This window comes from Pipistrellus kuhlii, unplaced genomic scaffold, assembly GCF_014108245.1.
Source record: "Pipistrellus kuhlii isolate mPipKuh1 unplaced genomic scaffold, mPipKuh1.p scaffold_m20_p_2, whole genome shotgun sequence".
Lineage (NCBI taxonomy): Eukaryota > Metazoa > Chordata > Mammalia > Chiroptera > Vespertilionidae > Pipistrellus > Pipistrellus kuhlii.
In genome coordinates, this window is record NW_023425515.1 from 49,468,651 (window position 1) to 49,490,780 (window position 22,130).

Here is a 22,130-nt window from a genome sequence, read left to right on the forward strand (position 1 = left end):
TGTTCAGATATATGAATGGTGGCCCTATTCTTATGGATCAGTAATACAAGTAGGAAGAGCTTGCAAGAAGGAGAGAGAGACATACTTAAATCTCATGCATTTCAAATACAATTCATGGGCCCAAGGGGCAGACAAGATTTTGAAATGAAGTTTCTTAAGAGTGACCACATGGGAAAAATAATATCCCAAAGCATTCGTTTTATGAGGCATCACAGGTGTTATCTGAACTAGACTCCTGCATCATCATCATCCCAATAATTGCTGATAACTTACTATATGTACCAGTCACAGCTCCAACCACCTCACAACTCACTGAATCCTTACAACTCTATAAATAGCTGTTATTTCCATTTTATAGATGAAGAAATTGAAACACAGAGAGATAAATTCTCTATGGCCACACAGCTAGGAAATATCCGTCTCCAAATTCAGGGTATGCTTGAACACCGCCCGCCCCCTCCCCCATGATGGGGAGCTCAGTAACTCCCAATGCATCCACCCCTACCCCACCCCTAAGCCATATCCTGCCTCCTCCTCCAACTACCATGTCCCAGACCCTTGTGCCTCCAAGACCAACACAAAGCAATTCTACCCTCTCTTTCCAAGGAGGTCCTTCATATATCTAAGGCAGCAATCGCATGTCCCTTTAGGCTCCTCTTCTCCGGTCTAAACAGCCCCAATTCACTTAACCATTTCTTTTTCTTTTTAAAAAAAAATATTTTATTGATTTTTTTTTTTTGCAGAGAGGAAGGGAGAGAGCTAGAGAGCTAGAAACATCAATGAGAAAGAAACATCGACCAGCTGCCTTCTGCACAGTCCCCACTGGGAATGTGCCCGCAACCAAGGTACATGCCCTTGACCGGAACGAACCGGGACCTTCCAGTCCGCAGGCCAACGCTCTATCCACTGAGCCAAACCGGTTCTGGCTCACTCAATCATTTCAATGTGCCACAGCTAAGATCCTTCACCATCCCAGCTCAGAGACTCACGCATGCTAGTGGGTTGCCTCGGCAGAATGGAGCTGATGACTCTCCTAGTCTTGCACTGAGCCAATGCCTTCTACAACCCCAGCACATTGCTTTCACCTTATAAAACAAGGTTGGAGGCAAAGATGGGGCCATAATCTTCTACAGAACAGCTGGCTGGCCACATGTCCCCATCCTGGCAAACAGGATGCTATAGGATCCGTATCTTCAGAGTTCCTCATTCTTACTCAGGTTGGAAGCCTGTTCCTGCCCCTTCCCATTCTCCCTCCAGCCCCCTCCCTCACCACTCTCCTGCCCCCAGAGGTGCTCCACTCACCATGGAGTTCATGGCGAAGTGATTGTGCTGTGTCTGGAGGTCTAGAGCATGCTGGTAGCTGACTCCGATCTCCGTATGGCTCTGGAGGAATAACTCCTTGTTGTGGCTTATCCAGTTGAACATCTAGAGGAGACAAGATCATACAGATTAATCAGAAGGGTTATGGGGCCAAGAGGGCAAAACTTTCAGAACTGTCGGAAGAAATAAAACCCTTCTGCTGGTTCCCAGGGAGAATGAATCATCCCTTGCAGGTGAAGGGTAGTCCACAGCCTGGTTTCCTGGGTTTCCTGGTTTCACTTTCAGCAGAAAGGCCCATCATTGGCCCCTGCATTTCTCTACAGAGCCTAACAGACAAAGAGCAAGTGAATCAGGGAGATGAGCGCAAAAGCTATTTACTATCCCTACTTACTTCCCCTTTGTAGAAACTTTTAGAAAGCTGCAAGAAGGCCCCATGCATGCTTTAGGGACAGGTGATGAGGGGGCAAGCTGGGAGACTTAACCTATTCCTACTGCCCCACTAGAGGGGAGAAAACCTGTGGAAAGCAACAGGTCATACTAACATGCCACAAAGGCAGAGATCAACCACACACTGTCACTGTGTAGAATTGACTCTGAACCGAGCTTTCTTGTAGCTTCATGGACTCACAAGTACAGGGTTCCTATTATAGCCCATCAGGAAGCAGAAGAAGAATTTAAGGGTACAGTCAATACTATCTGGCACAGTGGGCATTGAGCTATTTTCTTCCCCTAGCTCTTCCCATGGTTTTCATTTCGGTTTCTCTCAGGCAGTCACATGCTTTAAAGGTTGCTGAACAGAACCCAGCTCCAGAGAAAGGCCTGATCATTCTAAGGGGATCCCTCCTCAGACATCAGATCTAAGCCAATTGGTGTATATACCATTTCCTGGTCAATGGAATTTTCTCAGAAATAGGAATGTTATCCAACTCAGTACAATAAAGCCTGAGGGGAAGTTTGCTGGAAGTTTCTGGGAAAACAGAACCCTAGTTCTTTAGCTGTAACCTCACTTCCTCTGATACTGTCACTGTGACTCTAAGCCTCAGGTTACTACTCTTGAGGGTGAAACCAATAGGCAGAGAAAACGTGTAGCCAAAATAATGGCAGGAAACAGAGGCAGAGCCCTACCTTGTCCCTGGACTTCCTTAGGACCTGAGTGAAGTAATCCCCTTTAAGATTCAAGCATATTTAAGTTGGATTTTCTGGCATTTTCTGCCTGGATCAGTCAAGTGACACAGCTAAGAGAGGCATGACACTTTTGCAGAAGAGCACGGCTCTACCTGGAAAGGACACTCTGTGGTTTGTGATGGGCAAGGCCATGGCTCAGCTGCAGAGCTGAGCACAGGTGCAGGCTGGAGACACTGCAAAGGCCATGCCAGTCCTCCTGGAAGCACAACCACAGCCTCATTACTTCCTTTTATTTTTTTATTTTATTTATTTGTATTTTATTTATTCTTACTTTTTAAATAAACCTTTATTGTTAAAAGTATTACATATGTCCGTTTTTCCTCTCCATTGCCCTCTCCTATCCCCTTGGCCCCCAAGGCCTTCACCACCCTATTGCTTGTGTCTATGATATTTATTTTTATTGTTGACAATATTACAGATGTCCTCCATTTCTCCCTTTTGCCCCCTCCACCCAACCCTTACCCCATCCCAGACCTTCCCCACACTATTGTCTATATCCATGGGTTATGCATATATGCATATATGTTCTTTGGCTAATCTCTTCCCATCCCCTCCAACATCCTCCCCTCTGAGATCTGTCAGTTTGTTCCATGCATCCATAACTCTGGACCTATTTTGTCCATCAATTTATTTTGTTCATTAGATTCCATATATGAGTGATATTTGGCTTTCTCTGACTAGCTTGTTTCACTTAGCATAATAATCTCCAGTTCCATCTATGCTGTTGCAAAGGGTAAGAGTTCCTTCTTTTTACAGCCACATAGTAATCCATTGTGTAAACGTACCACAGCTTTTTTATCCATTTATCTACTGATGAGCACTTGGGCTATTTCCAGATCTTAGCTGTTGTAAATTGTGCTGCTATGAACATAGGGGTGTGTGTAAATAATTCTTTCTTATTGGTGTTTCAGGAGTCTTAGGATATATTCCCAGAAGTGGGATCACTGGGTCAAATGACAGTTTCACTTTTAATTGTTTGAGGAAACTCATACCGTTTTCCATAGTGGCTGCTCCAGTATGCATTCCCACCAGCAATGTATTAGGGTTTCCTTTTCTCCACATCCTCCTTTAAATGGAAAGTGAGCTTACTTTTTCAGTTACATTCAACCAACACTTAAGGGACACTCGCTGTGTGCCAGGCACTGTCCATGTCAACAGCAGGCAAAATGACTACAGTGTGGTTCTTAAGTTTAAGTGGCTTCAAGCAGACATGGACTCAGAAAGATTGTTAGTACAACTTGGCATATGACTTGATTAAAATCACAACTCGGGAAATAAGTCTATCAAGATCAAGGCCAATATGGTCTATCAAAGGTAGCACACACCCTTGATGATGAACAGAGAAGGCTTCCCAGAGCAAGTGACACATGAGTGAGCCTTCACTCAGGTAGGAATTAGCCAAGTGGAGATGAGTAGGATGGAAGCTTCAGGCAAAGGAGAGATCAAAGGGACAGAACTAGGTGGGGGGAGGGGGAAGGGGTTGTGGGAGTGGGGAGAGGGAAGACCACTGTGCCCAGGGCTCTGAAACACCACATCTGTGCTTCTGGAATCTAATATGAGGAGAAGATATGGCTGGGAAGGTGGACGGGATGGCTGATCATGAAAAGCCCTGGACACAGGCTACAAAAAAAACCTGGGCCATATTCTGTGGTGGAGAGTTTTAAGTTGAGCAATAAGGTGTAATGTGAGTGTGGGATGTGGAATGGAGGGAGATGGGGCAGAGTATGGTTGGGAGGCTGTTCCAGCAATCCTGGGGAGAGAGGGTGAGAAACTAGAGACCTGGATTAGGGCAGCGGCAGTGGAGTCAGAGAAGTGGGCCAACTCCTAAGCTCTTCCTTGCTCTTCCCACCACTCCACTATTGTTTGGGATGGGAGGGCAAGGAAGAGCTTAGGAGAACAGCCAGGTGTCTGGCATGGTGCCCTGGATCCTCAAAGAAAAGTTGCCCCCACAGGTGCTACCTAAAGAGGAGGGTAAGAGGCTGGGGGTGTGGTGGGGTGGAGAGGCAGTGGGTTCAGTGTTAGATGTGGTGGGTTCGAGAGGCTTATGAGAGTTTCACCTGGAGGTGCCCCATGAGCAATTAGATTTACATGTCTGGAGGTCAGGAGAGAGACACTGAGGCTGTGACAACTCACACTTAGGTATAAAAACATCAGCTCTGAAGGCAAAGATGCATGATTGGAATGATTCTCCCTTTCAAATTCCTTGGATTACTTCCAGCTATCCTATATAATAAAAAGGTACTATGCAAATCGACTGAATGGTGGAACAACTGGTTGTTATGATGCACACTGGCCACCAGGAGCTGCCCCCTGATGGTCAGTGCACTCTCACAGGGGGAGCGCAGCTCAGCCACAAGCCAGGCTGACAACTGGCAAGCACAGTGCCCCACCTCCGCAGTAGTGCTAAGGATCCCTCAGAAGAGGTCCAACTGCCAGCCCGTGGGGAGCTGGCCTAAGCTGGCAGTCGGACATCCCCAAGGGTCTCAGACTGTGAGAGGGCATAGGCTGGGCTGAGGGACCCCTCCTCGCCTCAGTGCACAAATGTCATGCACCAGGCCTCTGGTTTTAAAATAATTTCTCATCTCTTTTCCTTACTGACAAAAGAATCAATAGAGTAAATGAAAATCTGCTGTGCCTGAAGTCCTTGGAATTTATGATGAAAAGACCTCATTCCACATACATTCTTGGCTACCCCAGTGGCCGAACAGTGACCTTCCCTGAATTTTCTCTTAAATGCTATTTAGATATGCAAATAAGCAGAGGAGTAATGTGCTAGCTCTAGAATGATTAGTTGGCCCAGAGCCAGGTCTCTGCTGTACTGCAGACCAATGAGAGCTGGACACAGGCCAGTTACGAGTAGAAAGCGGTAAGAAGCGTGAGTTAAAAGACATTCCAGAGTGGAGAGTTCCAGAGGGACTGTGCACCTCTTTGAATGGTTTCTCACAGAATGGGTCTGAGCCCAGGCCTTTCCACCCGATTCTGCATTCCGTGTTTGAGCACACAAGCTGCTCTCCAGGGGCTGGGCATTCTGGGAAAGTTCAGCTGTGCTGGAGGCAGAGTTCCAAGAGGTGGCACATGTCTAAAGCAGACAGAAAAAGACCTGCTCTGGGGACTAGATGGTACCATGTGATATGAGGAACTAGGGTCTCTCTACCATGGCTGTTTGCTAAGGGACTATCCCAAGTCTGCTCTGGGCCTAAATCTGTTGCTTAATAGTATACATTTCTCATACTTGCAAGCTTGGCTGTCTGCAGGGCTCATTTTTATTCCTGTTGCATTCAGTGGAACTGACTGCAGAGAGAGGATTATGTATGCATGCATGAGAGTGTGTGTGTGTGTGTGTGTGTGTGTGTGTGCACTCATGCGCATGTGTGCAGTCAAGTTGGATGAAGACGGCTGGTTCCAAGCCTGGCTCTCTCACTAATTACCCATCAGACTATGGGCAAGTCTCTTCATTTCTGGACTTCTCATGTGCAAGGAGTAAGTGGTTCTCAGAATGGAGGTAAGCATCCTGGTTGATAATCAGCTCAATTTAGAAACTATAGAATGTATTTTTTCCATTCACAATAAAAATAGATTTATTGAGTCTCCCGAATCAGAACCCATATTCATCACTACACCTTACATTTTTAACAAAGATTTTTTTCAGTATACTTTATTGATTTTTTACAGAGAGGAAGAGAGAGGGATAGAGAGCTAGAAACATCGTTGAGAGAGAAACATTGACCAGCTGCCTCCTGCACAGCTCCCACCGGGGATGTGCCCACAACCAAGATACATGCCCTTGACAGCAATTGAACCCGGGAACTTCCAGTCTGCAGGCCGACACTCTATCCACTGAGCCAAATGGTTCTGGTACTATACCTTACATTTTAAAAGTTGTGAATAAAAGCATGTCAATGGGAAAACTGACATTTGCCAATAGCCAGAGAAAGGAAGCTTTTTCATCAAAGCCCTGACACTTGTTTGGTGTGTTAAGAGTTCAGAATGTCCCTTTGCATACTTCATCTCACTGCATCCATCAGGCCCACTTTACATATGGGAAAGAAGGGCAGGGAAGTGAAGCCCAGGACCTAGAATTCATTCATTCCACCCAATGCACATTCACTGAGTGCCTGCTGAACCAGGCTCTCGGGACACTGCCTACCTCTCCACTCTCCTGGGCTCCATGGGGCAGTTACCCTTCACTAGGCAGCCCTGTGGACACTGTGGGGCTCCAACTGAAGTAAGGTGCTGTTCCTCACATGGAGTTAATAACTCCAACACCCAGCCTCCTCCTCTCTCCTCACCCCTGTCCCATCAGTGCCTGGGCACAGCTGGTTCAAATAGTCCCACTACTCTCGATAAACACTTGTGAATGAAGAATGAATGAGTTGCAATCTCTAGACAAACTAACCCTTTCTAAGACCCCTTCCAGCTAGAACATTTTATGATTTATTCTATTTGAATTGGGCCCTCTGGAGGACACTTGAACTAGACTGACCCAAAGATGTAAAGAAAATGTCTCCACAGTGTTTTCAAACACTTTTATCTTTTTTTTTTTTTGAGAAGCTACAAATAGTAGGTTCAACAAAATGTAATATAACAACAAAATTCCTCTAAGAGGCAAGTTCATGTCTAAATAATGAAATTTTATCTCTTAGTTTGAAAACTAACATAGTTTTGTCTAATTAAGAAGATAGATATTACATATAAGCTACTTTTTTTTTTTTTTTACTTTTAACTAGAGGCCTGGTGCAGGAAATTCATGCATGGGTGGGGTCCCTAGGCCTGGCTGGTGATCAGGGCTGATAGGGGCCAGGCTTATAGGGGCCTGAAGGCCCCATCAGGGTTAGGAGAGGAGGTGATGGTCACTGGGCCGAGTGCAGAAGGATGGACACCAGACACCGCCATCTGTGCCCCACCACCATGCTGCCACCAGGGCCTGGGGCCAGGGGGAGAGACAGGACCTGCCATCCAGAGGGAGGGGAAGGGAGAGGGACTGCAGGAGGTTTGCTAGCTGGGAGGAGGGGTCATGGGAGGTTGACCATCTCCCCCCCTCCTCTTTCCCTCGCCGCTGCACTGCCACTGCAGTGGGCAGGCAGCAGGCCAATCGGGACCCGCCAGCTGGGGGAAGGGACCAGGGGAGGTACTGCAGGAGGTCAGCTGCAGGCCCCAAGGAGGGAATTGGACCTTGGCTTCTCTGGGAAAGGGACCACATCCACTACCTCTCACCCCTGGTTCCCTGTCCCAGCCAGGGGCCCAGCTCTGATCAGGCAATCAGGATCTGCCAGCTAGGGGGAGAAGGAGAAGGGAAGGACCACAGGAGGTTGGCTATGGAAGTGCACCGACTACCAGGGGGCAGCTCCTGTGTTGGGTGTCTGCCTCCTGGCGATCAGTGCACATCATAGCCACCAGTTGTTCTGGTCATTCCAGTCATAATGGTTTCTTAGGCTTTCATATATATAGATGTTTTGCTTTTAACTAAGCTACATAATTTTTTTTATGCCGGCTAAAATTTATTGAAAATATAAAAATCTGATTCTTACTATATAACAAATGATAAAAAGAACCTATTTAAATGTAAATTAGGAAAATAACAAGGAACCCTTTTCCCCTTTTCTTTTAAAGATGGGGATAGCTAAAAGGTCATTATTGGTCTGTCTGGTTTTTAGTGAAGCATAAACTATTTCATAGAACAAAGATATTAAATCAGAATCTTGGGCTTATTATCCTCATTTGCCAATTTTAGCAGTAACATCTGATTTAGACTTTCAACTTTCAAACCACCTTACCACCTATCGTTAGTATTTTTCTACTATCTGTAGTTACAGATTATATTGCTTTTTAAGTTGCTCATGTTCATGTTTGATGAGCTAAGAGGACAGAAGACAACTGATGGATTTTCTTTGCCTCTATATGGGCATTCCAATATCACCGGTGTCTCCTGTACCCTGCACATACGCTGCAGTAACCTATCCATACAAGCCTGCACCCTGAAGGGTAGGTACTAACAACCTCCTTGCCAGCAAACCTTGTTATGTCTGGAACCTTGATGTGTAGTCAACTCCACAATAAAATTCTGTGTGTTTTAGAGGGGAAGGAACAGAGGCTCCAAACAGGAGACCTGAGTTCTAGTGCAGATACTGCTGTATAAACTCTGACCCATGAGGTTATTGGTCTGTACCTCCGCTCCCTCATCTGTAAAATGAGGATGGCAATTTACACAATTTCGACCTTAGCAGAGTAGTCATGAGATTCAAACAAGACAATGGCTTCATGCTTTGTTTGGCGCTACATACCTGGTAGGTTTTTAAATCCACAGGGAGAGTATATGCCATTGCACACATTTCCCCAATGTTTTCATTTACAGCCCAAAACTGATGAAAGGTGTGGATTTAGAGTTGCAGGAGGTTCACCTTTCTGAGGAATCACCATGTGCTAATGGGAATCATACCTGCAGCTCAAATAGACACATCCACAGCCCGACCCTCTCAGAGATGCATCCCCAGAACAACCACAGGGTGCTGCACAGGTCAGGGCACCCATGAGTGCTCTCACTGCTCCACATTGATACACACTCAGGGGCTGTGTGGTTACCCTTGGCCACACAGAACTCAGAGACCCATACACTCTCTCAGGGCTTTGCCTGAGGGCACAGTGCCCACCTGTCCTTCCTGTGTTGCCTGCCCAGGGATCTCACTCCCTCCTGCCTTGCTTCCAAACTCTCCCCTGCCCCATCCTCTCTGACACAACCCAACCCTTTCACTATTAAGCACTCAATCCCTTCGGTTCTCAACAGTTTTTCACTCCAGAGAGATTCCTATTAAAAAGCATTACACCTGCAACTCCTCCTGGAATTAGTTTATCCTAATACAGAAATAGCTCAGTAAGAAATAGCTCAGTGGGAAAGCAAGGCCCTTTGTGAGATCCTGAAATGGGTGGCGGAGGAGTCCTAGACAGAAGGAGAGAGGCCCTAAAATGAGGAGTGGGTGGGAACCAAAAGCAAGTTTCCCCACTTTACAATTCTGCTTCCACATGAAGTCTGACTGTATGTTCTGTCCATGACCCTTGAGGCCCTTCATCCCTGGTTTTCAATTATCCCCTCTCCTGAGATTGGCTTTCCTGGTTTTCCAAAGTGCGGTAAAGAAAGTGGAAAAATAAAGGACCCTCAAATGTGAACCTAGTTTCTAGAATTCTTGCCTTAAGGGAATGTGACACTTGCCTCTTCTCTATTTTGCAAGGCTTGCAGGCTAAGGGAACTGAGAGACTATCTTTCCACTGGTATCTATAGATAGGAAAAGTGGTTGGGATTTGTGCCCGACAGACTGTAGTTGCCAATAAATATCTACTGAGGTAAGGTTCTCTGGGCTCTGTTTCCCTTTAGGATTTTGGCATGCTAGCTGGCATACTTTAACATATTGTATAAAAGATAAGCCATTCTTCTTTCACCATAAACTGGCTGCTTTAGGAGGATGGCTCAGCCCAATTACCTCATCATTGTGGCTCAGAATCAGCCAAGTCACCAAACAGTTTCACAGGCCAAGCTGTGTCTCTGATCTGTAGATATGCTGTGGATCCCCAACCATATTTCTTACACCATCTACACCCAAATTCCCTAATCTCAGATGTAACCTCCTTGCATTTTGCTCACATCTAGAATTGGCCCAGATTCTCTACAAAACAGGTAAATATCCCACTGTTACCAAGACCCTTTCCCAGTCTGCATGATAATCTGACTTTCAGCGAACATCCTAGTTCTGTTTTCCTGGGAACAGATGAAGATACTATGTGCCAACACATTACTAAACAACCCCCCCAATTGGTAATCTGTAACTGATTGGAAGGACTAACAGTAAACTATAAATACCTATACGGACCCAATATCTTGGGTTTCCCTGAATGGGGTGACCCTTATAGCTGGCAGGTCCATTTCAGGGACCCGGAAGCTGTGCCAATGCAGTGGATACAAAAGTTATTGGCTTCTGTGGGACATGGAGTTTTAAACCATGGCAGCTTCTGCTTCATGGATCTTGTCTGCTTGCACCTGAGCTGGACTGCACAAGGTCTATCCTGCTGTAAGCCATGGTTCCGTCTCATGTCATCCTGAATAGGTACGTGCCAAAGGTGGCTCTCGGTAGTCTGGTAAGTCAGAACACTTAGTGAAGTCTAAGAAGACTCCAAACTGTATGAACAACAGTTCTGTACATTTTCCGTGTCTTCCCTTTCTTCAGTCTCCTTTCTCATTTTCGATTTCTCACAATAACAGCAGTCATTGTGAGAAATCGAAATGGTAACAACAATAACGCTGACAGCAACTAATGTTTGTCAAATGCTCACTATGCACCAGGCATTGTTCTGGCACTTTACATATGTTAACTCATTTAATCCCCTTAATAATTATCTTTCTAATATTACTCTCCCCCCCCCCACACACACACTATTATCCTCTTCATTTTACAGATTGGGAAACTAAGGCAGCGAGGTTAATTAACTTGCCCAATGCCATGCTGCTAATAAGTGGCAGAGCTGAGATCCAAACCCGGGAGGCCTTGTTCCAATGTCAATGCTCTGAACTCTGCTTCCCCACTGCATGTACTCAGAGCTTCATTCCATCTACCCTTCCTGCCATCAGCAGACGTTCAGAAGTGTGCTCTGCCCTTGCTGCTTTGTTTCCTCTCCACCCACTTTCTCCTTAGCCTGTGATGTGTCCTGCCTTCAGTACTTTCTTAAGTCTGTAACCACAATGAAAACTGATCATCTCCTCCCTTCTGAGTTCTTCATTCAGCCACTTTCTCCTTTGCTTTGACCTGATGGGCACCCCTTTCTGCAATTCTACCTTCTCTCTGGCCCTCTTACAGGTCATTGTCAGGAGCAGGCCATCTGGCTGCAGACATGATGTGCTCTTCCCTCCTGCTTTCACAGTTTACCAACACTACATGCTCTCGGGAGAACCAGCGCTTTTACACACTTCACTCTTTTCCTCAACAAGCCATGTCTAGCCTCAGCATGACAAAAACAATAGAAACAGCAATCCTTCACTCCTACTGATTGAGCCAAACTTACTTCCATTTCTCTTCCCAGCTTCCTTCCCTGTCCCCATACCCTTGTGGAGACAGTCTCAAGACTTGGCCACCAGTCCTCTGCCCTTTATTCATCAAGTTCTGTCCATTTGAAAACCCACGGGGCTCATAGCTTCAATGACGTAAATAGTATTTCCTATTTCATGGGTTCCAGGCCCTGTGCCAGTACCTCCATAGATTATCTCCTGTAGTCCTTATAAATGCTACTAAGAAGGTATTGCTAATTCCATTTTAAACATGCTGAAAACTCTGTACAAAAAGGGAAGTAAATTGCCGAAGATCACACAGCTTGTAAGAAATGGAGATAAATTTAGAATCTAGTGTCCATCTGATCTTCAATCCCATACAATTTCCTCTGTTCCAGGGTGCCCTAACCTTCCAGATAACTCACAAGAATAAATACGTGCCAGGCTCTGTACAGTGAGTTTCACACACATTATCTCAATCCTCAAAACAGCCCTATTAGGTAGTAGATACAATCACCACCATCTTTTTCTAATTAAAGAAACAGATTCAGAGATTAAATAACTTGGCCAAGTTCACTCAAATGAGTTCAAGAGAACTCAAATGGCATTTTGAAGTCATATCTAGATCTGTATAACTCCGAAGTCCACTATCAAATTATCGCCCAAATACACACCTAAATTTCAGACATTCCCAGTCACACGGTGCTTATGGACTCAATGTTCCACAGCATTTCCAACTACTATGTTATTTCCATGAAAATACTACCTTCTCCTGACTTCACACATCTTCACCCCATTTGTTCTTTTTTTCCCCCCTCAAATAACTCTGAAATATATCCTTTACTTTCCACTCAGCCCTAAGCCTTTTGCCTAGATTATTGTATTGCTGAATGCTCAATATGTGTCAATGTTCTGATCTCCCTAAATCCATTTCCCCCTTATACCAAGACATCTGCCCCCCTCAAGTCCTCTGCTCTAGTACACTGCTTTCACAATGTCATTCCCCTGGTCAAAAGTAAATAAAAATAAATAGAAATCACAAATTATTATTATTATTGCTACCTGTCATCTACAATGCAAAACTTGGTCTCCTTATTCCGGTATTCAAGGTACCCTCTTCCTCCCCAGACTGGTTCAAATCTGCCTATTTCACACCACTGTCCTGCACCAAGCACCCTTTCCAGCCATATTCTATTCACTGCCATGCAAACACATCATATCATATTCATTGCCATCCCCATATTTATGCTCTCATCTTTCCCCCTACCCTTAAGATTCCGATTTGGTGGGTGCACTTCAGGTAATTTTGATGTACCGGCATTTTTATTTAAACAGTGCATGTGAAGATTTAAGGTCTGTCCAACATCAGGCAGCTGGTATCAGATTTAACCCATCTATAAGCTAGCTGAAAGCATTGGTAAACAACCAACATGGACCAATGGCCCTTGAAGGAAAGTAAGCACACATTAAGCCCTGTATTCACTTCACCCTGGCTTTCTCCTTGAGGGCATTTTCCAAACTGTGGAGCAAGAGAATAGAGCTGAGAAGAAAGCAGCAGTCTTGATAAGTCTAAGAAAAAACACACACATAAAGAGATTAGAGCTCAGAGCTGGTAAAGTGACTGGAATTTCAGTGATAGAATAGGAGGGAACTAAGAAAAGGAGCCTTAAAAATCATCATTAAAATTTCCTTCAGGTCCTTGGCAAAATCCTAAGCTGTGCATATGCAAGGCAATATTCCAAAATATCTAGCTGTGGGAGGTGGAGGATATTGAGAGCTAAACAGAAATTATAGTGCTGGAGACATGTTAGGAGTTCTTAGTGTGAAGAGACTTTGGTGAACACTCTGGCCATTGAGTTGGGACCCAGAAAGACCAGGCTGTACATGTAAAAACCACATCCTAAAAATAAAGCCTATTTCCTGTGATTAATGAAAAGATGGAGGTAGATCTACCACAGCAAAGACTAAACCAAGGCTCAACATGATCAAGATCTGCCCATAATTTAACAGCAACCCAAAACAATATTTAACAGTACGTAGAGAAGGATGATTTAATCAATAGCCTATAAAAAATCATTGACAATATTCAGTGTAGAATATAAATTTCTAGATATATGAAGAAACAGAAAAGATTGCTGATCATAAAATAAAATAGTCAATAGAAACAGACCCACAGATTATTAGGCTATGAATTAGCAGATAAGACTTTTAAAATAACCAAGATTAACATCTTTACAAAATAGGAAGGAAAGAGTCAAAAAGGATTAAAAGTTGGAAGAGTGCAATAAAGTCTAGTTTTCTGTTTCTTGTAGCCAAAAACATCGTTGTCATAAATATAGTGTCATGTTCATGAAGCTTAGCATAATATCTTATCCACTTATTGAGTACCCACTGTGTTCCAGACATTGAATTAGCAACTGATGATAAAAGATGAAAGTCTAATGAAGGAGACAAATGTATTTAATATTCTGTCAATTTCAAAACTATTATGAAAAGTGTACACTATGAGCTGATAGCAGAGGAGCCCTTGGTACAATTTGACAGAGGAAGAGGGAGGGAAAAGCATGGATGGCTTCCAGAAGGTGCAACAACTGAACAACACTTGAGAGACCACAGGATTTGGGTGAAGAAGGGGTCCATGAGAAGGGCATCATAATGAGAGAAAACAGCTGAGCAAAGGCCTGGAGGCTTCTAACAACTTGGAACAGTGAGGAGGTACAAGGAGCTCTAGGGCCTGGTGTGAGCAATGAGAAGGGATGAAAGAGAGAGGGAGGGGCCAGGTCACAAAGGGGTAAAGGTCTAAAGGCAGAGGAACTGCACCCTCTATTCAGCCACAGTGGGGGGCAGCTGAAAGGCTGTGACCTGGCCAATTCACTTTTAACTCTGAACTGGATGTCTACACTGAGATCCCCAGATAGACAGGCATCGATTTCATTGCAAAGGGGAGTCCAAGCCAGCCCCGATCGCACAAACAAAATCGACTACCACATTACAGACTTCCCATCAGCTAGGGACTCTCCCCCTCCCTCCACTCCCCCTCCTTCCCCTCCACTCTTTTTCCCCCTCACAAACCCTTCAATGTCTGGGGCAAAGAAGATAAATATAAAGGAGGAGATAACATGAAAGGTGTCCAGCGCAGTGTATGACACATAATAGATGCTGAATGATGTTAATGCCTTTCCATGCCAGGATAAGCTGGCAGTCACCAAAAGGAGCTGCTTTCTGATTAGAGAAACCCAGGCTGCAAGACATCAGGCTAAAATTACACACTGTCCTTGAAAATGAGCAGCAACCCAGCTCTGCCTGGAGAAGGACGTGCTTATGTTAGGCCTAAAAGGCCCCCTTCCTTGCTCTTACCCTCCTCATGCTAAGTGATGTAATGAAAAGTCTCACCGAGACTTTTGTAAAGTAAACATTACAAAATATTTTTAGACTTTAAATAAGGGTGGGTCTTTGGTGCTTAAGGTTGTTTTTTGTTTTTTTGTGTGTTTTTTTTGTTTTGGGTTTTTTGTGTGTGTTTTTTTGTTGTTGTTGTTGGACTGAATCCCCTGCAGCACTGGCAACACACACAGTATCCCTCTGTGGAAAGGAAATGGTCATCCAGGAGCCAGCAAGTAAAGCAGAGGAGACACAGGACCAACCAAGCCAGGAGTTAACCTAGGCAGCCCCGGGATATTGACTCCCAGGGCCCAAATTCCTTTCCTCTGAACCACAGATGCTGATAAAATATTTTCAGGAACAGAGTGAGAGAGTGTGCTTCACTCACTTCCCCAAATCTAGAATTGAAGAGGTCAAACCCTACTTAATTCAAGCTAAGAAAATAGCGCCCCAACTGTGTCCCATAGCTAAATTTAGGCATGAACGAAGATCTGGCCCTTGGCAAGTTCATTTAGATGAGCTAATGCTTGTTCCTGGCAAACAGGATACACTCAGTAAGTGGTAACTATTATTGTTGCTGCAAAAATGGAGTGTCTGCTGGATGTTCGCATCCAGTCCTCCCACGCATCCTAAAATAGGCTGTGCCCATCACTTGCACATCTGGGAAAAATTTTCACACGGCTAAGTAGGAGGTGGCCCTCCTTTGGGAGTCCCTCAGAAAGGGACTGGTTGGAAGGGGGTCTGTGCTAAGTGGGCTTCACCTTGAGGTGAGGAAGAGAGTTCATACTCTTCTTTCCATTGTCTCTCCTCTTTCAGCAAAGGCTCCCAGAAGGTGAGGGGCCACAAGGGAGCCTGGCTCGGGTCCATCCTGGAGGCGGTGCTTGGTCATGCATCCAGCTTCCAGATCCCAGCCGACAGAGCATCCTCTGCAGGAGCTCAAGAAGGACTTTTGGGATAAAGAGCTCAGTCGCTCCTCAAAACCCTCCATTCACAATCTTATTCAGAGGACTAAGGTGAATTCCTGTGTTTAGACAGGGCCTTTGTCCCTAAGAGTAGGATATGCAATAACCAGGTAACACATGGCAACGTTTTTTTTGTTCGTTTGTTTGATTTTTTAAAATATATTTTCTTGATTTTTTACAGAGAGGAAGAGAGCGGGATAGAGAGTTAGAAACGTCGATGAGAGAGAAACATCAATCAGCTGCCTCCTACACATCTCCTACCAGGGATGTGCCCGCAACCAAGGTACATGCCCTTGACCGGAATCGAACCTGGGACCTTTCAGTCCACAGGCCGATGCTCTATCCACTGAGCCAAACTGGTTTTGGCACACATGGCAACATTTTTTAGTAACCTTCTCTCACTTTCCTGTGTCCTAAAAGAAATTAAATTTTGAGTTTGATTTAGTGATCCATCCTTTTCCCAAAATATTTTGGGAGTCCTTTCCACTTCCATCCTACTGTCACCATGAAAGCTGGGCTCTCCTTCCTCCCTGACATCCAGTCTGTCCATCACCTGGCCCATTTTCTACATATATTAGTGATGAGAGAAAACCACTGATCGGCTGCCCCCTGCACGCCCCCTCCTGGAGATCGAGCCTGCAACCTAGGCATGTGGCCTGACCTGGAATGGAACCATGACCTCCTGGTTCATAAGTCGATGCTCAACCACTGAGCCATGCCGGCCAGGCTGGCCCATTTTCTTTCTGTCAGTGTCTGCAGCATTTGCTCCTCTCCTTCCCACTCCCACCTCATTTGCTCACACTTGAGTGAGTACATTCCCTGCCTCCAAATTGCAAGATGAAACTAGCTAAAAAGGTGAGAGTATTAGAGTGGCGTCCCTTGAAACCAGTACTCAGCAGTAGGTGGTGCTCTTGTGCCAGCTCAGGGGCCTCACAAAAGTTTGTTCCATCAGGCAGCTTAGTGAGTACAGACTATATGCCACAGCCCATTTTTTCATTTGGCACTGACTGTGTGCCTCTGGGGAGCACAGATTGTCTAAGACACTGGCCCTGACCCCCAGGAATCTGCAATCTAATTGGTGGAATGAGGCCCTCGAGCATAAATGTCTCATTACTCGGCATAAAACTACACTACACAATGGGTTGGAACAGGGTCGTTTTGAGCAGTCTGGATAAGGGCCATAGGAAAATGCCCGGAGGAGAGAAAAACAACTTCCAACAGGGAAGAGCAGAGAGTAGCATTTGAACTGCACATTCAGCAAGAGGAGGGCTTCAGTAGGCACAGCAGGAGGGATGGTGGAAAGGGGAGGAACGGATAGGACAGTGCAAAACACAGGAGAGGCCGTCCTGATGAGGCTGAATGATCAAGTCCACTTTCACCTCCAGCCTATATCCTTCTGATGGCACATCCTCTTGGCATCTCATGACAAGGGTCAGCTCCCCATTACATCTCTGAGGGCAGGAAAGGTGCCACTCTGAGGTACGACCTGTTGGACAACCTGCTCATGTAGAGAAAACGGAATACCCCTGTGCTAGTATTTTCTGTACCAAGAAAGAACATGTCTTTTCTCAGCACAGCAGCAACTGTCCACACAGCAGGACCCTTCTTATCCTAGGGAAGGATCTCTAAGGAGGGGCTGGAGGGGAGCCAAAGGGCGAGAAAGAGAGGTTTCCTGGTGAATGTAGAATGGGAGTGGGGGGACACACCTTCTGAGATTCAAGTAGAGGCAGATTTCCTCCCAGGGAATGAATGTTCCTTTGCATGTTTTACATGGGTTTTCTAACTCTCCCAAGGATGAGACCATGAAACTTCAGCTTTGCTTAGGGACAGTCATGGACCAGGGATGGAGCTGGAATGAGACTGCTCCTTGAGGAGGAGTAATGACTGCTAACCTGGGCACACCTACCTCAGGGCACCTGACACCTGTCAACTCAACATGTTCATATTGAAGTTTATCTACGTGTACACGTGACATTGTCTTGAGTCCACACATCTGACAGTGCCTCTCTATTTGAATAACAGAACATAATTCTCTGGGTGGAAATATCTTGGCGTTTCAGGCTGACTAACTTGACCTACAAGAAACAAGTGCACTTAGGCACAAAATAATTTTCTCACTTTTGAAAGTGAGCTTAACACATGTGGATCCTTCCCCATCCATTCTAATAGTTGAAAAGCCCCTCATAGGGAGGCCGCATTAAAGAGTAGAGATGGAAGTTCACCTGGAGCAGAAACCTCCAGGAAGGTCAATGAGGACTGCCTCCGAGTCATTGGAGGGCTATCCTGTGGGAGAAGGAAGGGGCTAGTTTTAGGGGACCCCATAGGGCAAAGCTTGGACCCCATGGTGAAAGCTCCAGGAAGGCAGATCTAGGCCTGGTGGGAGGAGGACCTCCTAACAAATGGTGCTGTGTAACAGGCTCCCCCGCAAAGCTGTGGCTTCCTCACACCAGAAATGCTCATCAGAGTCTAGAATGCATGTCGGTGAGGGTGGCTGCAGGAGCTCTGCCCTGGGTTAAGGATTAGATCCTCTGACTGATTCAAAGATTCTAGCATTCTCAGAGGCTCCTGGACCGGCCTGAACCATTCATCAGAATCCAGGTTTCATGGTCGCCCCCTGGGAGTGGTCAGATTTCTGACCCTCTTTGTCGTGACTCCTGGTCATTGGCATGTCAAGGACTTTCCCTCTTGTCCTCCTCCTCATAGATCCTGACCTCAGTCACAGCGGACAGTGGGAGCCCCTGGAGCCCCCCTGGACTTTGAGGCTGCCATGCTTTTGCACATGCTCTTCCGTTTCCCCACACCTTTAACTCTGACTGAACGTTTTGCCATCTGTGCGCCCATAGCAGTGACTGGCACCACAGCGAGCTTTCCCTGTGCAGCAGCTCTTTGCTCACCAGGGCCCTGTGCTCCAATGTGGGAAGGCCTCACTCCAGTTTGTCTTCCAATTGCCCAGCCCCAGCAAAATATCCGGCACTTATTTAATTGGCTTATCTTCAGCAACAGTGCTGTGAGATCTTGCCAACCTGGTCACATGCTTCCATTTCCCTTTCCTTCTACTAGCAGCAGATCTTGTCTCTAATAGTGGCAAGGTCCTCCTCAAGGTCCCTTCCTGGTTTCTCCAGGCAACAGGTCCCCTCCATGCCCTGCTGCCATGTGCTGCCCGCTGTCTGCTCGGCATCCTTGTGGTGAATGAGGGAGCACTCTTCGCCCTTGCTCCCCAGGCCTCTCTTCTACTCCTGACCCCATCTATGTGACTCAGCTCAAATCTGACTCCATAATATTGTCTATTGAACACTTACTGAATTCTAGGCATACCAATGCTTTATATACATTTTTAAATAATAAAGTACATTTTTATTGATTTCAGAGAGAGGAAGAGAGAAGGAGACAGGGATAGAAACATCAATGATGAGAATCATTGACTGGCTGCCTCCTGCATGCCCCCTATTGGGGATTGAGTCCACAACCGTGGCATGTGCCCTGACCAGGAATCCAACCTTGACCTCCTGGTTCCTGGTTTGATGCTCAACCACTGAGCTACACCAGCCAGGCTCTACATGTTTCTAAATCCATATAACAATCCTGCATATATTAACATTTTACAGACAAAGAAACTGCTTGGAGAAGGTGAGCTGGCCACAGATAGCTTATCAGCTAGGGAGTGGCTATGCTGGGATTCAAACCCAGGTCTCTGTGACTGCAAAGCCAGTTGTCTTTCTAGAAGCCCTTTGCTGGCTCTTCCGGCCTGTGCTCTCTCTGCCCTCCATGAGAGGCCTGAGCCACTCACGGAGCTCTTTCTTAGATCCACCCAAGGAAGCAGGACTGCCAAAGGGAAGCTAAACAACAAGTGCAGAGAGAATGGGTGCATGAAAGGGCGGCTAGGTACAGACTGTGGGAGGTGCAAGGTCAAGGAGAAGAGAGGTCACAATGGGAAAGGAAAGAGAGGGGTGCCGCAGGGTAGCACAGAAGGTGAAGGGAAGGAAGGTACATGGGTTCTTCAAAGTAAAATGCCTGGAAAGGAATCTTGAAAAGCTCCACCCCACTGACTCAATTTTTTTTGTCTTTCGGTCTTCAAAAAGGTACTTAAGACATTTCCTCCACTTCCTCTACTGGGACAGAGCTGGCAGCTTCTCTTTTTTCTTGGACTAACTCCCACTCTCTCTCCCATATACACTAGTGCCCCCAAACCTAACTCCTGCTGAGTAAGGAACAGAGACCTTTGTGTCTAACCAGGGTCTAACCCCTGGAGGGGTTACTATTTCTAAGCCATCTTTTTCTTATGAGGTATCAGAATCATCTCAATGCTGAACCTCATTTTCCCCACAGTGTCTATTTCCCCCCTCCTCCTCCACGCCCCCACAGTGCTGGGGGTTGGAGGGCCAAGGTCCTCAGCACCTAGCTGAGGTCCTGACACATTGTAGGCACTCCATGTTGACAAACAAATGTTTCTCAGTTACTTCCTGGGCCTCCAACAACTCCTTTCACTGTCACTCCTTTTCCTGGCTCGCCTACAGTGCTGTGGACAGAACCCGTGTGACAACCTGGGTTCTGGAACGTACTGTTAGCACAGTGCTCATGTCCTCAGTTCCAAGGGCCAACAAACCATATGTTCCGCAGTTCTATAGGGTCCATTCATGAGGAAAGATTCGTGAGGAGAGGCCACACAGGCAGGCTATTCGCATACAACCATTCAGGTCGTGGACCCTTCCAGCCCTCGTGAGAGACCTGGGAGGGAGCCAGGCCTCCCTTGCCAAGCATTCCTTCCTCTGGTTGCTCCCACACCCACACCTCTGGTGCAGGCCTAGCGACCACAGCATACGCGGGAAATGCAGGTGACGGGGAGAGAGAGAAAGGATGTATCGAGGAGAAAAACAGCTTTGGGAGAAAACACGCACACATGCAGCGTGCAGAACATTGTGGCTTAGATTATTTTTGGAATCTAATGTTTCTAATGTTCAAGGGGAGGAAATGAGAAAAAGTAAGCAGAGATTCCCAGGACCAGCAGGCTGGAAATAATACAGGACACTGTGTCCTGTGTTGGGGTGGAATACAGACACACTTCCTCCCCCAGAGCCCAGTCAATGGGGAGTGAAGGGGGGTGGTTTTGTTGCCCTTAGGAGGAGGGAGGGCAGGATTGAGAGAGCCCTAAAGCCTTTCTAAAAAACAAAAAGTCAGGTAATGGGCACTGGAGCCTTTCTCAAAAAAAATGGAGGGGGGCAGGAAATTATAAACTGACCCTAAACACCTTGCCCTTCTGCCTGCTCCCAAAGGTCGCAGCTCTTTGAAGCCTCCCTCCCCACAGGAAGGACTCAGGCAACTGGTGGTGGTGCTGGAGGTGGTGGGTATGTTGGGGGTGTTGGGGAAGCAACAGCCTCAGAAGCATACCTTCCCATGTGCCTACCTGTCTCTATCCCAACTCACCAAGTCTCCGCTTCCCCATCTATAACATGACCCTCACATTCAGCCCGCCACACAAAGTAGAAGGGAGACCAAACAATGACCCCCCATGATGGATGACTTTGGGCAGGTCTCAGCTCCTGGGTCAAAGTTTTCTATGCAAAAGGAAGGGCTGGACCAGAAACTCTCCTGAGGTCAGGGGTGTGAGAACGCTTTAAAAACCAACATTCAAAAAAAAAAGACTGTGCATTATAATTACTACAATGGCACTTCAGTTTAACAAATGACTGTGGAGTCATACTCACTGCTGGCCTGAGAGGCATGGGGGTGGGAACTGTGGTGAAGAGAGGAGGCAGTGGGCCAGGGACCAGCAGGAAGGAGACACAGCGCAGTCTCTCCACACTGGCCCCATTGGTTCGCATCACCCCAGGCAGAATGAGACTTTGGGTCCTACTTTGGGCCCCAGGGAGTGATCAGAACTGTTTATGCTTTGGAGGAAGAGTGTCGGGAACAGTGGTGGACACTTTGCTCAGTGGCAGTGCATCCTGGGGATGTCCTGAATGCTAATGTGGTTAACAGGACATACAAACAGCAGAACAATAAGCATGTAACCCTCAGCACTGAGCCCTGCCGCCTTCCGTGATGCCCTTCACCCAGTTGGCCCCATAAATAATGAGAGTAACAGTATTTTGTTTGCACAGATCTCCAATAATACAAAAATGCATAGATATATTTTTTGGATGGACTGTAGGAAGTGTTTCTGGCCCCGCGTTTGTAGAGGAATAAGACACTCTTAGCTATAATGCAAAGCAGAAGGTGACAAGTGCCTCAGAAGTTTCCAGAAAATGTATTCCCCTACT

General features: G+C 46.2%; 1 protein-coding gene across 27 annotated transcripts in view; it reads right to left on the reverse strand.

The window, feature by feature from the left end:
* Nucleotides 1-22,130, reverse strand: part of KALRN (kalirin RhoGEF kinase) — a 640,493-nt gene that overhangs the window by 371,247 nt on the left and 247,116 nt on the right. For all 27 annotated transcript variants that reach the window (XR_004989615.2, XM_036447859.2, XM_036447857.2 and 24 more), the window contains exon 6: nucleotides 1,303-1,425. Coding sequence is in view for 26 of the 27 variants with exons in the window: in XM_036447859.2 (XP_036303752.1) it covers nucleotides 1,303-1,425 (123 nt within the window). In the remaining variant the exon portion in view is untranslated. The remainder of the gene's footprint in view (nucleotides 1-1,302; nucleotides 1,426-22,130) is intronic.